Genomic DNA, 19,170 nt, shown 5'->3' on the forward strand with positions numbered 1-19,170 from the left:
AAGACACCTTTCAAGGCATATAGGGACCTGTAGTAAGGTGAGCACCCACACTGAAGGAGAGGATAACCCCTTGAATCGAATGTATTTGTGGTGGTGCGAAAGAAACCTTTCTATGTTTTTCCCCCAATGAGAGGAGGTCAGTCTACAGGTGCGAACCTGATCGAGGGGATACCTGAACATTAAGACAGCTTTTGCAGAGGCTTTGATCTGCTCGTGTTGTAGCGCTTGTGAACTACCCCATTTTGTTTGTATTGTATGTGTATCGAAGAGTGGTGATCTTTGGGGTCTAGTACAAAGCGGCTACAGGGCGCAAGTTACATCTCTCATATTTTGTATTTGAGCTGGAGTCACTGATTAGCTAAGCTGTGCCTGTGAGAGTGAAACTAGAGTGTGGAATATGGATCATCCCAGTGTGGGGCCTAACTAGGAGGGACAGAGACTACCACCTATATAAGTGCTGACAAGTATTCCTTTTCAGGTCATAGTAATGGCATCCCCTGTACCAACTATAACTATACCAGGTATTCCCAACCACGGTCCTCAAGGCACACCAACAGTGCAGGTTTTAGTGATATCCAGGCTGCAGCACAGATGGTTAAATCAAAATAACTGAGCTACTAATTATGTCACCTGTGCTGAAGCCTGGATATCACTAAAACATGCACTGTTAGTGTGCCTTGAGGACCGTGGTTGGGAATGCCTGAACTATGCCGATGCACAGGGGCTAATTCAGAGATGTACACTGACAGATGCATCCCTCACAACATGACCCTCTCCAGGAGGGACAGAATGCTCTGCTTCTGTACTTCTCTCTTAATATAGGATTGCCATAACCTGTTCTGAAACATCTTTCTTATCCATCAACCTGTTCAAAACAGGTGCCGGCAATCATAAATGAATACAAAAATCCAGAAGCAGAGCATTTTGTCCCTCCTGGAGAGGGTCATGTTGGGTGGTATGCAGATGATTTAGGTATAACTCCAGTGTTAGCTGAACTGCACATGCGCAGGACCCGTACTGCGCATCTGCCAAACAGATCCGGCATTGTTGGACACAATGCCCCTTCAGCCACAGCCTGATTGACAGGCTGGCCATCTATTTGGGAGTGGGAGGGGGAGGGATGGTAAGTTTTCTTGAAAATGGGATCATGATGACTACATTTTCGAGGCCAGTGAAGGAATCATTCGATGCAGCTTCACTGGGCCTGGAAGCTTGAAAACACCGCCCATCCTGAGTAACCTTACTCAGATGACCAATGTTCATGCAAAGTGATCTGATGATGCAGCATCTCCGAACACAGCAGTGGATCAGAGAAGCATGCAAGAGACGTTTATTTACACAAGACAACTCCTGGAGCATTCGCATATTTTCGGTTTAGCTGTGTTGTTACTGTGGTTCATATAAAAATGGCTAAAGGGTTACAAGGATAACCTTGTTGTGTTTAATGTCTGAGGTTTATTTTATGTAGGAATTATGGCTAGATCCGGAGATGTAAACTGTTTCCATCTCCTGATCTAGCCATAATTCCTACATAAAATAAACCTCAGACATTAAACGCAAGGCTATCCTTGTAACCCTTTAGCCATTTTTATATGAACCACAGTAACAACACAGCTAAACCGATACTTTTTGTTTTCTTAGTCACTTTTTTCCCCTCATAATCTTATTTCTGAAGTCAACACTCTCACGAGTTTTAAAATAGGAAACACTAAATAACAAATACTCTGCCCAAAAAGTTACCTACTTGGTAAATTGCATTTGCTGTAGTTTAGATGTTCAACTAGCCACATTAAATATCTAGGCATAGTGCTATGCATTCTGGATTGATACTTTGATCAAATCTAAAGGTGGGTACATGAGCAACATCACCTAATGCGTCCCCCTACCCACCTGGGATGCCCGGTGTGGGCATACAAATAATGTAATATCACAGAGTGATGTCATGCTGCGGCTGGGCCGTCCATGCAGCTTTGGATGAGGAGTCCAAATTGAGCTGCATGGCTAGACGACAGCGAGCCTCAATAACGAGGCACGGGGCCACGCATTGTTCATCATTTACTGTGTACACACTTGGCAATATAGTAAATTATATTGCTCAGGAGGAGTCAAAATGAGTGATTTTTTTTCTTTTTTCTATATATCAACTAGTGTGTATGGCCTTAACACCTTAAGGTGTTTCCCGTAGCGAGATTTATCCTTGTGATTCTGACTATATAAAGTTAGTACAAATCGCACTGTGTAACCGATGCACACTCCTGCAGGGTCGGTATTACAAGGATAGATAAGCTGTGCAGGCAAGTCAATCTTGCCTATATTGTGTACTACTGTATCTAGTACAAAGTGTAGTCAAATTAGTACTTAGTCAAAATCGCACAGTCAAAATCGCACAGTCAAAATCGAAGGTACAGATAGTCAAAAAATAAGATTTTACTTACCGATAAATCTATTTCTCGTAGTCCGTAGTGGATGCTGGGACTCCGTCAGGACCATGGGGGATAGCGGCTCCGCAGGAGACAGGGCACAAAATTTAAAAGTTTGACCACTAGGTGGTGTGTACTGGCTCCTCCCCCTATGACCCTCCTCCAAGCCTCAGTTAGGATACTGTGCCCGGACGAGCGTACACAATAAGGAAGGATTTTGAATCCCGGGTAAGACTCATACCAGCCACACCAATCACACCGTACAACTTGTGATCTGAACCCAGTTAACAGTATGACAAACGTAGGAGCCTCTGAACAGACGGCTCACAACAATAACAACCCGATTTTTTTGTAACAATAACTATGTACAAGTATTGCAGACAATCCGCACTTGGGATGGGCGCCCAGCATCCACTACGGACTACGAGAAATAGATTTATCGGTAAGTAAAATCTTATTTTCTCTGACGTCCTAGTGGATGCTGGGACTCCGTCAGGACCATGGGGATTATACCAAAGCTCCCAAACGGGCGGGAGAGTGCGGATGACTCTGCAGCACCGAATGAGAGAACTCCAGGTCCTCCTTAGCCAGGGTATCAAATTTGTAGAATTTTACAAACGTGTTCTCCCCTGACCACGTAGCTGCTCGGCAGAGTTGTAATGCCGAGACCCCTCGGGCAGCCGCCCAAGATGAGCCCACCTTCCTTGTGGAATGGGCCTTGACAGATTTAGGCTGTGGCAGGCCTGCCACAGAATGTGCAAGTTGAATTGTGCTACAAATCCAACGAGCAATCGTCTGCTTAGAAGCAGGAGCACCCAGCTTGTTGGGTGCATACAGTATAAACAGCGAGTCAGATTTTCTGACTCCAGCCGTCCTTGAAATATATATTTTCAATGCTCTGACAACGTCCAGCAACTTGGAATCCTCCAAATCGCTAGTAGCCGCAGGCACCACAATAGGCTGGTTCAGGTGAAACGCTGAAACCACCTTAGGCAGAAAGTGAGGACGCGTCCGCAGTTCTGCCCTGTCCGAATGGAAAATCAGATATGGGCTTTTATACGATAAAGCCGTCAATTCTGACACTCTCCTGGCTGAAGCCAGGGACAGTAGCATGGTTACTTTCCATGTAAGATATTTCAAATCCACCGATTTGAGTGGCTCAAACCAATGGGATTTGAGAAAATCCAAAACTACATTAAGATCCCACGGTGCCACTGGGGGCACAACCGGGGGCTGTATATGTAGTACTCCTTTTACAAAAGTCTGGACTTCAGGAACTGAAGCCAATTCTTTCTGGAAGAAAATCGACAGGGCCGAAATTTGAACCTTAATGGACCCTAATTTGAGGCCCATAGACAATCCTGTTTGCAGGAAATGTAGGAATCGACCCAGTTGAAATTCCTCCGTCGGGGCCTTCCTGGCCTCACACCACGCAACATATTTTCTCCAAATGCGGAGATAATGTTGTGCAGTCACCTCCTTCCTGGCTTTTACCATGGTAGGGATGACCTCTTCCGGAATGCCTTTTTCCCTTAGAATTCGGCGTTCAACCGCCATGCCGTCAAACGCAGCCGCGGTAAGTCTTGGAATAGACACGGTCCCTGCTGAAGCAGGTCCCGTCTTGGAGGTAGAGGCCACGGATCTTCCGTGAGCATCTCCTGAAGTTCCGGGTACCAAGTTCTTCTTGGCCAATCCGGAGCCACGAGTATCGTTCTTACTCCCCTTTGCCGTATAATTCTCAGTACTTTTGGTATGAGAGGCAGAGGAGGAAACACATACACTGACTGGTACACCCATGGTGTTACCAGAGCGTCTACAGCTATTGCCTGAGGGTCTCTTGACCTGGCGCAATACCTGTCCAGTTTTTTGTTGAGGCGGGACGCCATCATGTCCACCATTGGTCTTTCCCAATGGACCACAATCATGTGGAAGACTTCTGGATGAAGTCCCCACTCTCCCGGGTGCAGATCGTGTCTGCTGAGGAAGTCTGCTTCCCAGTTGTCCACTCCCGGGATGAACACAGCTGACAGTGCTAACACATGATTTTCTGCCCAGCGGAGAATCCTTGCAGCTTCTGCCATTGCCCTCCTGCTTCTTGTGCCGCCCTGTCTGTTTACGTGGGCGACTGCCGTGATGTTGACCGACTGAATCAACACCGGCTGACCCTGAGGCAGAGGTTTTTCCAGGCTTAGAGCATTGTAGATTGCTCTTAGCTCCAGTATATTTATGTGAAGAGACGTCTCCAGGCTTGACCACACGCCCTGGAAGTTTCTTCCCTGTGTGACCGCTCCCCAGCCTCTCAGGCTGTCATCCGTGGTCACTAGGACCCAGTTCTGTATGCCGAATCTGCGGCCCTCTAACAGATGAGCACTCTGCAACCACCATAGCAGAGACACTCTTGTCCTTGTGGACAATTTTATCCGCTGATGCATCTGCAGATGCGATCCGGACCATTTGTCCAGCAGATCCCACTGAAAAGTTCGTGCATGGAATCTGCCGAATGGAATCGCTTCGTAAGAAGCTACCATTTTTCCCAGGACTCTTGTGCATTGATGCACAGATACTTTTCCTGGTTTTAGGAGGTTCCTGACTAGATCGGATAACTCCCTGGCTTTCTCCTCCGGAAGAAATACCTTTTTCTGAACAGTGTCCAGAATCATCCCTAGGAACAACAGACGTGTCGTCGGGATCAGTTGGGATTTTGGAAAATTCAGAATCCACCCGTGTTGTTGGAGCACTACTTGGGTTAGTGCTACTCCGACCTCCAGCTGTTCTCTGGATCTTGCCCTTATCAGGAGATCGTCCAAGTAAGGGATAATTAAGACGCCTTCTCTTCGAAGAAGGATCATCATTTCGGCCATTACCTTGGTAAAGACCCGGGGTGCCGTGGACAATCCAAACGGCAGCGTCTGAAACTGATGACAGTTTTGGACCACGAACCTGAGGTACCCTTGGTGCCTGCAGGATCCAGGGGTCCACCTGCGAGTGAGCCCACTGTGCGCTGAAATGTTTGAGGCGACCCCCCACCGCCCCTGAGTCTGCTTGTAAGGTCCCAGCGTCATGCTGACGCCTTTGTAGAAGCCGGGGAGGGCTTCTGCTCCTGGGAAGGAGCTGCTTGTTGCAGTCTCTTACCCTTTCCTTTGCCTCGGGGCAAATAGGAATGTCCTTTTGCTCGTTTGTTCTTATAGGAACGAAAGGACTGCGGCTGAAAAGCCTGCGTCTTTTTCTGCTGGGAGGTGACCTGGGGTAAAAAGGTGGATTTTCCGGCCGTTGCCGTGGCCACCAGATCCGATAGACCGACCCCAAATAATTCCTCCCCCTTATACGGCAATACTTCCATATGTCGTTTGGAATCCGCATCACCTGACAACTGGCGCGTCCATAAACTTCTTCTGGCAGATATGGACATCGCACTTACTCTTGATGCCAGAGTGCAAATATCTCTCTGTGCATCTCGCATATAAAGAAATGCATCCTTTAACTGCTCTATAGTCAGTAAAATACTGTCCCTATCCAGGGTATCAATATTTTCAGACAGTGACTCCGACCAAGCCACGCCAGCACTGCACATCCAGGCTGAGGCGATTGCTGGTCTCAGTATAACACCCGTATGTGTGTATATACTTTTTAATGTATTCTCCAGCCTCCTATCAGCTGGATCCTTGAGGGCGGCCGTATCAGGAGACGGTAACGCCACTTGCTTTGATAAGCGTGTGAGCGCCTTATCCACCCTAGGAGGTGTTTCCCAGCGCGCCCTAACCTCTGGCGGGAAAGGGTATAATGCCAATAACTTCTTTGAAATTAGCAGTTTTCTATCTGGGGTAACCCACGCTTCATCACACACTTCATTCAGTTCCTCTGATTCAGGAAAAACTATCGGTAGTTTTTTCACACCCCACATAATACCCCTTTTTGTGGTACTTGCAGTATCAGAGATATGCAAAGCCTCCTTCATTGCCGTGATCATATAACGTGTGGCCCTACTGGAAAATACGTTTGTTTCTTCACCGTCGACACTGGATTCAGTGTCAGTGTCTGGGTCTGTGTCGACCGACTGAGGTAAAGGGCGTTTTACAGCCCCTGACGGTGTCTGAGACGCCTGGACAGGTACTAACTGGTTTGCCGGCTGTCTCATGTCGTCAACCGACTTTTGTAGCGTGCTGACACTATCCCGTAATTCCATAAACAAAGCCATCCATTCTGGTGTCGACTCCCTAGGGGGTGACATCACCATTACAGGCAATTGCTCCGCCTCCACGCCAACATCGTCCTCATACATGTCGACACACACGTACCGACACACAGCAGACACACAGGGAATGCTCTGATAGAAGACAGGACCCCACTAGCCCTTTGGGGAGACAGAGGGAGAGTTTGCCAGCACACACCCAAGCGCTATAAATATATATAGGGACAACCTTAATAAGTGTGTTCCCTTTATAGCAGCTCAAATATTATAAATATCGCCAATAAGTGCCCCCCCTCTCTGTTTTTACCCTGTTTCTGTAGTGCAGTGCAGGGGAGAGTCCTGGGAGCCTTCCTCGCAGCGGAGCTGGGCAGGAAAATGGCGGTGTGCTGAGGAGAATAGGCCCCGCCCCCTTTTCGGCGGGCTTCTTCTCCCGGTTTTTTTGGAACCTGGCAGGGGTTAAATACATCCATATAGCCCCAGGGGCTATATGTGATATATTTTAGCCAGAATAGGTATATTACATTGCTGCCCAGGGCGCCCCCCCCAGCGCCCTGCACCCTCAGTGACCGCTGGTGTGAAGTGTGCGGAGAGCAATGGCGCACAGCTGCAGTGCTGTGCGCTACCTCATGAAGACTGAGACGTCTTCTGCCGCCGGTTTCTGGACCTCTTCTCTATTCGGCATCTGCAAGGGGGTCGGCGGCGCGGCTCCGGTGACCCATCCAGGCTGTACCTGTGATCGTCCCTCTGGAGCTAGTGTCCAGTAGCCTAAGAAGCAAATCCATCCTGCACGCAGGTGAGTTCACTTCTTCTCCCCTAAGTCCCTCTTTGCAGTGAGCCTGTTGCCAGCAGGACTCACTGAAAATAAAAAACCTAACAAACTTTTTCTAAGCAGCTCTTTAGGAGAGCCACCTAGATTGCACCCTGCTCGGACGGGCACAAAAACCTAACTGAGGCTTGGAGGAGGGTCACAGGGGGAGGAGCCAGTACACACCACCTAGTGGTCAAACTTTTAAATTTTGTGCCCTGTCTCCTGCGGAGCCGCTATCCCCCATGGTCCTGACGGAGTCCCAGCATCCACTAGGACGTCAGAGAAACTGTGCTTCTGGGCTCTGGAGGAGTTCAAGGAAAATCACAGTCAAACTCGGAGATAGTCAATATCTCACTGTGTTTATGCACCTTTAAAGGTGGTGATAATGTCGATTATCTATACAGGAATAAAAGCTATACCTTAAACACACTTTAAACCTTTAGCCGCTGTGGCCGCTATACTTAATTCACTCTACGCATTTTTTACGCTATTTGCGGTCAGAGTCCCGTACAGTGTACGGACTTTGCGTACACACGCCGCGCTGACGGTACTAAGAACTCTCAGCGCGTACACACCCAGCGATACACTTTAAACCTTCACAGTAATGCAATGCAATGATATTACACTCTAAACCTTATGCAGCAATGCAGTGAGATGCTATTACACTTTAAACCTTATGCAGCAATGCAGTGAGATGCTATTACACTTTAAACCTTATGCAGCAATGCAGTGAGATGCTATTACACTTTAAACCTTATGCAGCAATGCAGTGAGATGCTATTACACTTTAAACCTTATGCAGCAATGCAGTGTGATGCTATTACACTTTAAACCTTAGCAGGGCAATGAGCACACGACACCAATTGTGATTAACCGCTGGGTTCCGACACCACAGTGGATTATTTCTGAAAGGGGGTTTACAATACAAATTATACACTACAATACAAGACAATATATATAACAGAATAATGGCTACAGTCAATGTACATACGTGAGAATATTCGCGTGCGCTTCCTGGTCCAGTCCTCCGTAATCAAATAGATAACTTTGTGAGTCTTGAGGCTGGCCGGCCTGCAGCAGGCTTTATTTATACAAGTCTTCCAAAAGCAATACAATGGATACTGTTCCCTTTGTCCATTGGACACAGGGATGCACTTTTACAGTACAGGAGAGGTCATAGGTTGATTTGAAAAGGTAGGCGATGTCTTTCTCAACTGCTCTTGTGGGTGGTCTCCTCTGGATTCCCGCCGCATACATAATATACAGTAAATACAGTTTATATCTATATTCTGCTTCTGCACATAACTATCCGCAGGAACATGCGATCTTCCGCAGACCAACACCGGAATGTTTCCCTTAAAATACCCTACAGCTGTATACCAAATATCACCTTATAACCTTAGTCTGTCCCCTCTTATCCTGTAAAGGTGAATCCATTTGTTCTGCAACCATTTAAACAGCTATAACTTTCTGATGTGGTGCCAGGAGACTATGTGTACATTGTGCACTATTTGGATTAAATATGTAATGTGTTCTAATGGCCCTCCATACGTACACAAACTCTGCCGTAAATACCCATACCACGCGCCGATGCGCAGGACCGCGGGAGCGACCATACACAAAGTGCGTACATGTGCACGCACTGCAGAACAAGTGCACGCGCAGTGAACATATGTGTGCAGTTTATACGTGCTGTGTGTTCTGCACTATTTTTCGACTTTGACAGTGGGTACACACTGGTAGATACAGTATATTTGCCGATCAATTGATTGGCAGATATATCTATGGACGGATCGGGCAGTGTGTTGAGCATACACACTGCACAATCCGTCGGGGACTGACGTCATGAACTGGGTGAGCGTGTACACAAGCCCGCCCAATTCAGCTGTCAATCACCGCCGGCCGCCACAACATGTGTACACACACAGCGACGCGCCAATATATCGGTAGATATATTGCCCGTCTGCTGTGCTGTGGGACCAACGCGATACATCTGTGAACTACGGAGTTCACAGACGTATCGCCCGTACACACTGGCCGACGGACCCGCGATATAACGACTGTTCAAGAGAACGTCCGATATATACAAAAACAGAAGTATGAGCAAATAAACAAACAAACAGTACCTCTCTAGGCCTCATAAACCCATCTATTACTCCTAAATAAATGCAACTGCAGGTTTTTTTTTTAAAATCACATCTTACCTTGATCTTTTCTGCAAGTGCTGGTGTGATGAGGACTTCTCTATCCCCCTCATCATACATTTGAAAAATAAGATTTTGCATGGTGTCTCCTGCAATCCACTTAATCTCATCATTATGTTTAATTTGAATGGCTTTTTCACCATCAACACTAAGTATCTGAAGTTTTGCAATAGTGGTGCTTGGTTGAAGTTTAATTGATTTTTCCACTGCTTTTATTTCCTTGCAACTCTGCATAAAAAAAAAAAAAAAAAAAAGACAATTAGCATAAACGGTTTTCTTTTTCCATTTTTGGATTGTCTACGTTGACCTAAAATACAAGAGTAGATTCACCAGTCAACACAAATTTTGAGTGTGGTGTTGAAGTCGGAAAAATAACACATACAAACAACACAATGGGCCAAATGTAATAAAGGGAGAGTTTCAAAGAGGGAGAGATCTGGTAAGGTTTTGCAGTTTTTTTTTAAAGTGGCAATCATTTACACAGCAAGATCAACCTGGTTTTGCAGTGTAAATGATTGCCACTTAAAAAACAAAAACTGAAAAACCTTACCAAATCTCTCACTTTCTGAAACTCTCACTCTATTACATTTGGCCCATAGAGTGGTGTTTCTTGGTGGTGGCGTAATTATGCAATTGACGTATGGAAACGGACCATGCGTCTTACCGCGCACTGTGCATAGAATCACACGGTGTGCGTGTTGCCGCGTGGTGAGTGTATATACGGTAAAACGTGCAATCACTGAGAAATGCCATCGAGACACACACAATCATATCTATATGCCACACATAGTTCACACACAGTCATTACAAGTCCAAAACAAGGTTTAATATACACAGTAAACTAGCTATATGCTTATTCCAGGGTTAAGACCAGATTGTCGCATCGTGTTTAGTCTCATATTAATCAGTGCTTTACCATCAGTAATCTGGTCATTTTGGATAAACGGTTGCACCCTGTGACTGCAAGATATGAGTAATATTAGATATACAGTATATGGAATAATGTGCAGAGCAAGGTGTGGATACTGGTCAGTTGGAAATGGCTTACCCTGGGGGCAAACACATGTGCCTGCAACACAGGACAAAAGCCCTCACCCTAACCTATGAGCTGTCGAGTTCGAGAGAGATCTGGCCACTGGACCAATGAGAGAAGACATTGCTTGATGTATGTCTTTGGACAAACTGTATAAAACAGTGACCCAGAACCAGCCAGCTCTCTCTCTCTCACACACACTCTTCTCAGAAGTCTGATGACTGGTTGCCTGGAACCAGGGAAACTTGCATATGTATATTGGCTTTAACTGTAATTCTCTCATTGTATATTATACCTGCATTTGTGTTTTATACCTGTAATTGTGTTTAATACTTGCACTTGCTAAATTTAATCTGAGTGTGCGTTGGACCACAAATAACAGTATATGATACCGTACTCTCTTATTACGTTACTAGCGTGTGTATAACCGCACCGGGGGTGCGTTATGCAAATAGGCGCAATTGCGTGTGCAGCAAACTATTTTGTATTGTTTTAAAATGAACTGACTTTTACAGTTGGGGGCTCACAGAGTCGCTACATTCTTAGGGATGCACAAACCACACAGACTTTGGTTTGCCAGCAAAGGGTGGATGCCACATATTAGGTAAAAACAATTTTGTTTTCAATTTTCATCTGATGCTGACAAACCATGTCCGTTTTTGGATAATCTATAAGGTGCTAGGGTGAATTTAGGGACTATAAAGAGCTATATCTTTGTCTTGACTGCATGCGATTAATAAGTATATCTTTTACATGCTATTTTTCTCATGTGAGTTTACTGTACATTGTTGCCATGGATTTAAGTAAATCATATAGGGTCTGATTCAGGTTGGATTGTTAATTTGCTAATAATTAGATTTTTTATTTAATAGTTGTGCGAACGTTTAAAATTGCATAGTGCAGGCACAGCCCTGAAATGGTAATCAAGCACTGCTCTCATTTAAACATGCGGTCTGGTGGAGTTTGATTAGCAAACAGTGAGTGTTTTATAAATAAAATACTCAGTACTGGCAGGGGAGTGCTAAAGTATACAAAGGTATCACTCAAGCAGCAATAGAAGTATGTTTTACTGTTAGATTCAGTTGATAACGTGTGGTAATTATTTACTCAAGTGCGCGCACTAGCACGTGGCGACGCATGAGTGTTAATCGGACGCACACATGACACTGTACGCAAGTATACAAGTGCGCAATTAGCCGCAAAATAGAAACACGATCAAAATAAATATATATATATATATATAAAATTGTATGTTTTGCAAGATAACTATCCAATCTGAAAAAGAGCATTAAGCACCAAGGTACCTGAAGCAGCTACTGACCCCATACTGCATCACTCGATTACTGCGATCTGTAGATGAAGGACTTTTAGCAGTACCTAGAATCTCCCGTAATTCATCTGGGGGTCGAGCTTTTAGTCATGCGGCTCAGACTCTATGGAACTCACTTCCCCGGACAGTGCGAGAGGCCCCAACTATAGAATCCTTCAAAAGTAGACTCAAGACTTTCCTTTTTACTCAAGCATTCCCATAATTGTCCCTTTAGTATCTCCATGCTTCTGTATTTTATGAAAATCAGTTCTGTACTTCATTATTTTCTGTACTATATTATGCTATGTATCTGTTAAGTGCCTTGAGTCCTATTGGAGAAAGAGCACTATATAAATAAAATTATCATTATCATTATCAAAATTATAGGTAATAACTATATTAATAGAAGTGTAAAACTTCTCGGAAATTACTATCAGTTTCTGTGAAGTGACTTTTCTGTACAGAAAAATATCTTGTGTGAGCTGTTGAAGATTGAAAGTGAATTATATAAGTGCATGAACCAGATCAGGTACTGCAGTGGTGACATTGAACAAGTAGAGGTTCAGTGGCGTGGCGGCTCGCAACCGCACATTATAGAAAGGTGTGGGATCGTGGCCTAGTTGAAAATCAAATCCCAGGTGCGAAAGACATAGCCTAGTTAAATTGTCTCTGTAATCATAGGACACACAGATAACAAGTACCTGTGTGTTGTGCGATTGTACCGCACGGTTGTGTATGATATGCATTGCGTATCATACGCAGACGTGATTTGTGTAAAGAAGGGAATTAACGGATTCTCTCAGTGAAAAGTCCTGGTAGAAATCCACTAGATGGGGTGGTGATGTTTCCCATCTGGAATTCTAGTGGAAACAAACCAACGTAGAGATCATCCTCACTGTATGCGTTGCCCACTTAGGTGTTGGTTAGCTGCATATAAAGTGGGAAGGAGTGTTGAGGAAGTAGCTTGGTTAAATCTTCCACCGGCATCACAAAGAAGTCCTTTAATGTTTTGGTAAAAAGCCACCAAAATGTGTGCTAAATGGACTTGTTGGATGACCGAGGAAACCACGGTTCAGGGTGGAGATGGACCAAACGGGTCCACAGGAAAATGCATAAGAAATATGTGTAGGGCCCTTTAGACATAATGATTGTTTAAATCTTTGGCAACAAGAAGGGGAAGCACAGAAAGAAATGGCATGTGCAGCAAATTCTGGTATAATTGAGAGAGTTATAGACAATATACATAAAATAGAAAAATAAATAAGTTATGCATTTTTGGATAAAAAACATACATGCATCCTACTCTAAATGGGGAAAATAATAAGAATTTACTCACCGGTAATTCTATTTCTCGTAGTCCGTAGTGGATGCTGGGAACTCCGTAAGGACCATGGGGAATAGCGGGCTCCGAAGGAGGCTGGGCACTCTAGAAAGATTTATGACTACCTGGTGTGCACTGGCTCCTCCCACTATGACCCTCCTCCAAGCCTCAGTTAGGACACCGTGCCCGGACGAGCAGACATAATAAGGAAGGATTTAGAATCCCGGGTAAGACTCTTACCAGCCACACCAATCACACCGTACAACTCGTGATACTATATCCAGTTTGACAGTATGACAACAACTGAGCCTCTCAACAGATGGCTCAACAATAACCCTTTAGTTAACAATAACTATTTACAAGTATTGCAGACAATCCGCACTTGGGATGGGCGCCCAGCATCCACTACGGACTACGAGAAATAGAATTACCGGTGAGTAAATTCTTATTTTCTCTAACGTCCTAGTGGATGCTGGGAACTCCGTAAGGACCATGGGGATTATACCAAAGCTCCCAAACGGGCGGGAGAGTGCGGATGACTCTGTAGCACCGAATGAGAGAACTCCAGGTCCTCCTCAGCCAGGGTATCAAATTTGTAGAATTTTGCAAACGTATTTGCCCCTGACCAAGTAGCTGCTCGGCAAAGTTGTAAAGCCGAGACCCCTCGGGCAGCCGCCCAAGATGAGCCCACCTTCCTTGTGGAATGGGCCTTTACAGATTTTGGCTGTGGTATGCCTGCCACAGAATGTGCAAGCTGAATTGTACTACAAATCCAGCGAGCAATAGACTGCTTAGAAGCAGGAGCACCCAGCTTGTTGGGTGCATACAGGATAAACAGCGAGTCAGATTTTCTGACTCCAGCCGTCCTGGAAACATATTTTCAGGGCCCTGACAACGTCTAGCAACTTGGAGTCCTCCAATTCACTAGTAGCCGCCGGCACCACAATAGGCTGGTTCAGGTGAAACGCTGACACCACCTTAGGGAGAAATTGGGGACGAGTCCTCAACTCTGCCCTATCCATATGGAAAATCAGATAAGGGCTTTTACATGATAAAGCCGCCAATTCTGACACTCGCCTGGCTGAAGCCAAGGCTAATAACATGAGCACTTTCCACGTGAGATATTTCAGATCCACGGTTTTAAGTGGCTCAAACCAATGCGATTTTAAGAAACTCAACATCACGTTGAGATCCCAAGGTGCCACTGGAGGCACAAACGGGGGCTGAATATGCAGCACTCCTTTTACAAAAGTCTGAACTTCAGGTACTGAAGCTAGTTCTTTTTGAAAGAAAATCGACAGAGCCGAGATCTGTACTTTAATGGAGCCAAGTTTTAGGCCCATATCCACTCCTGCTTGCAGGAAATGCAGAAATCGACCTAGTTAAAATTCCTCTGTTGGGGCCTTATTGGCCTCGCACCATGCAACATATTTTCGCCATATACGGTGATAATGCGTTGCCGTAACATCTTTCCTGGCCTTAATAAGCGTAGGAATGACTTCTTCCGGAATACCCTTTTCCTTCAGGATCCGGTGTTCAACCGCCATGCTGTCAAACGCAGCCGCGGTAAGTCTTGGAACAGACAGGGCCCCTGCTGTAGCAGGTCCTGTCTGAGCGGTAGAGGCCACGGGTCCTCTGAGAGCATCTCTTGAAGTTCCGGGTACCACGCTCGTCTTGGCCAATCCGGAACCACTAGAATTGTGTTAACTCCTCGCTTTCTTATTATTCTCAATACCTTTGGTATGAGAGGCAGAGGAGGGAACACATAAACCGACTGGTACACCCACGGTGTCACTAGAGCGTCCACAGCTATCGCCTGAGGGTCCCTTGACCTGGCGCAATATCTTTTTAACTTTTTGTTGAGGCGGGACGCCATCATGTCCACCTGTGGTTTTTCCCAACGGTTTACCAGCATCTGGAAGACTTCTGGATGAAGTCCCCACTCTCCCGGGTGGAGGTCGTGTCTGCTGAGGAAGTCTGCTTCCCAGTTGTCCACTCCCGGAATGAACACTGCTGACAGTGCTAGTACATGATTCTCCGCCCATCGGAGAATTCTTGTGGCTTCTGCCATCGCCATCCTGCTTCTTGTGCCGCCCTGTCGATTTACATGGGCGACTGCCGTGATGTTGTCTGACTGGATCAGCACCGGCTGGTGTAGGAGCAGGGATTTTGCTTGACTTAGGGCATTGTAGATGGCCCTTAGTTCCAGAATATTTATGTAATGGGAAGTCTCCTGACTCGACCATAGTCCTTGGAAGTTTCTTCCCTGTGTGACTGCCCCCCAGCCTCGAAGGCTGGCATCCGTGGTCACCAGGACCCAGTCCTGTATGCCGAACCTGCGGCCCTCTAGAAGATGGTCACTCTGCAGCCACCACAGTAGAGACACCCTGGTTCTTGGAGACAGGGTTATTAAGCGATGCATCTGAAGATGCGATCCGGACAACTGGTCCAACAGGTCCCACTGAAAGATTCTGGCATGGAACCTGCCGAAGGGAATTGCTTCGTAAGAAGCCACCATCTTTCCCAGGACCCGCGTGCAGTGATGCACTGATACCTGTTTTGGTTTCAGGAGGTCTCTGACTAGAGATGACAACTCCCTGGCTTTCTCCTCCGGGAGAAACACTTTTCTCTGGACTGTATCCAGAATCATACCCAGGAACAGTAGCCGTGTCGTCGGAACCAGCTGTGACTTTGGGATATTCAGAATCCAGCCGTGCTGGTGCAGCACTTCCTGAGATAGTGCTACTCCCACCAACAACTGTTCCTTGGACCTCGCTTTTATTAGGAGATCGTCCAAGTACGGGATAATTAAAACTCCCTTTCTTCGAAGGAGTATCATCATTTCCGCCATAACCTTGGTAAATACTCTCGGTGCCGTGGACAGTCCAAACGACAGCGTCTGGAATTGGTAATGGCAATCCTGTACCACAAATCTGAGGTACTCCTGGTGAGGATGGTAAATGGGGACATGCAAGTAAGCATCCTTGATGTCCAGGGATACCATGTAATCCCCCTCGTCCAGGCTTGCAATAACCGCCCTGAGCGATTCCATCTTGAACTTGAATTTCTTTATGTATGTGTTCAAGGATTTCAAATTTAGAATGGGTCTCACCGAACCGTCCGGTTTCGGTACCACAAATAGTGTGGAATAATAACCCCGGCCTTGTTGAAGTAGGGGTACCTTGATTATCACCTGCTGGGAATACAGCTTGTGAATTGCCGCTAGCACCGCCTCCCTGTCTGAGGGAGCAATCGGCAAGGCAGATTTTAGGAACCGGTGGGGTGGGGACGCCTCGAATTCCAGCTTGTACCCCTGAGATACTATTTGCAGGATCCAGGGATCCACCTGTGAGCGAACCCACTGATCGCTGAAATTTTTGAGGCGACCCCCCACCGTACCTGGCTCCGCCTGTGGAGCCCCACCGTCATGCGGCGGACTTGGAAGAAGAAGCGGGGGAGGACTTTTGCTCCTGGGAACCTGCTGTTTGTTGCAGACTTTTTCCCCTACCTCTGGACAGAAAAGACCCGCCTTTTCCACGCCTGTTTTTCTGGGTCCGAAAGGACTGAACCTGATAAAACGGCGCCTTCTTAGGCTGTGAGGGGACATGGGGTAAAAATGCTGACTTCCCAGACGTTGCTGTGGAAACTAGGTCCGAAAGACCATCCCCAAATAATTCCTCACCCTTATATGGTAACACTTCCATGTGCTTTTTTGAATCTGCATTTCCTGTCCACTGGCGAGTCCATAAGCCTCTCCTAGCAGAAATGGACAATGCACTTACTTTAGATGCCAGTCGGCAGATTTCCCTCTGTGCATCTCTCATATATAAGACTGAGTCTTTTATATGGTCTATGGTTAACAGGATCGTGTCTGTCTGATGTGTCAATATTTTCTGACAGTTTATCTGACCATGCAGCGGCAGCACTGCACATCCAAACTGACGCAATAGCTGGCCTAAGTATAATGCCTGTGTGTGTATATACAGACTTCAGGATCGCCTCCTGCTTTCTATCAGCAGGTTCCTTGAGGGCGGCCGTATCCGGAGACGGTAGTGCCACCTTTTTAGACAAACGTGTGAGCGCTTTATCCACTCTAGGGGGTGTTTCCCAACGTGACCTATCCTCTGGCGGGAAAGGGAACGCCATTAATACCTTCTTAGGAATTACCAATTTTTTATCAGGGAAAGCCCACGCTTCTTCACACTTCATTTAATTCATCTGATGGGGGAAAAACTACGGGTAGTTTTTTCTCTCCAAACATAATACCCTTTTTAGTGGTACCTGTATTTATATCAGAAATGTGTAACACCTCTTTCATTGCCTCAATCATGCAGTGAATGGCCTTAGTGGGCATCAGGTTTGACTCATCGTCGTCGACACTGGTGTCAGTATCAGTGTCGACATCTGGGTCTGCTTGAGGTAGCGGGCGTTTTAGAGCCCCTGACGACCCATGCGACGCCTGGGCAGGCACGAGCTGAGAAGTCGGCTGTCCCACATTTGGCATGTCGTCGATTTTCTTATATAAGGAGTCTATACGTGCACTCATTACTTTCCATAAGCCCATCCATTCAGGTGTCTGCCCCGCAGGGGGTGACATCCCTTCTAAAGGCATCTGCTCCGCCTCCACATCATTATCCTCATCAAACATGTCGACACAGCCGTACCGACACACCGCACACACACAAGGAATGCTCCTAATGAGGACAGGACCCACAAAAGCCCTTTGGGGGGACAGAGTGAGAGTATGCCAGCACACACTAGAGCGCTATATAATGCAGGGACTAACTGAGTTATGTCCCCTATAGCTGCTTTTTATATTATATATTGCGCCCAAATTTAGTGCCCCCCCTCTCTGTTTTTACCCTGTTCTGTAGTGTAGACTGCAGGGGAGAGCCAGGGAGCTTCCTTCCAGCGGATCTGTGAAGGAGAATGGCGCCAGTGTGTCTGAGGGAGATAGCTCCGCCCCTTTTCCGCAGCCTATTCTCCCGCTTTTTTCTGGATTCTGGCAGGGGTATTTACCACATATATAGCCTCTGGGGCTATATATTGTGGTATTTTTGCCAGCCAAGGTGTTTTTATTGCTGCTCAGGGCCCCCCCCCCCCCCCCCAAGCGCCCTGCACCCTCAGTGACCGGAGTGTGAAGTGTGCATGAGGAGCAATGGCGCACAGCTGCAGTGCTGTGCGCTACCTTGGTGAAGACTGATGTCTTCTGCCGCCGTTTTTCCGGACCTCTTCTTGCTTCTGGCTCTGTAAGGGGGACGGCGGCGCGGCTCCGGGACCGAACACCAAGGACTGGGCCTGCGGTCGATCCCTCTGGAGCTAATGGTGTCCAGTAGCCTAAGAAGCCCAATCCGGCTGCAAGCAGGCGAGTTCGCTTCTTCTCCCCTTAGTCCCTCGCTGCAGTGAGCTTGTTGCCAGCAGGTCTCACTGAAAATAAAAAACCTAAAACTATACTTTCTTTCTAAGGGCTCAGGAGAGCCCCTAGTGTGCATCCAACCTCGGCCGGGCACGAAATCTAACTGAGGCTTGGAGGAGGGTCATAGTGGGAGGAGCCAGTGCACACCAGGTAGTCATAAATCTTTCTAGAGTGCCCAGCCTCCTTCGGAGCCCGCTATTCCCCATGGTCCTTACGGAGTTCCCAGCATCCACTAGGACGTTAGAGAAATAGGGGTAACTATGGTGGAAAAAGATTTTGGGGTGCTCATAGATAATAGGCTTAATAACAGTACACAAAGTCAAATTGCAGCAAATAAGGCAAGTGAAGTGCTTGCGTGCATTAAACGTGGCATTGAGACAAGGGACGAGGATGTAGTCCTGCCACTGTACAAATCTTTGGTATGTCCGCACCTGGAATTGTGTGTTCAGTTCTGGGCACCATATTATAAA

General features: G+C 46.6%; 1 protein-coding gene across 1 annotated transcript in view; it reads right to left on the reverse strand.

Annotated features, from left to right (window-relative positions):
• Positions 1–19,170, reverse strand: part of SMCHD1 (structural maintenance of chromosomes flexible hinge domain containing 1) — an 838,152-nt gene that overhangs the window by 256,519 nt on the left and 562,463 nt on the right. Inside the window, exon 25 of the mRNA XM_063923554.1 lies at positions 9,622–9,849. Within this exon, the coding sequence (XP_063779624.1) occupies positions 9,622–9,849 (228 nt within the window). The remainder of the gene's footprint in view (positions 1–9,621; positions 9,850–19,170) is intronic.

This window comes from Pseudophryne corroboree, chromosome 5 (genome assembly GCF_028390025.1).
Source record: "Pseudophryne corroboree isolate aPseCor3 chromosome 5, aPseCor3.hap2, whole genome shotgun sequence".
NCBI classification, from domain to species: Eukaryota; Metazoa; Chordata; class Amphibia; order Anura; family Myobatrachidae; genus Pseudophryne; species Pseudophryne corroboree.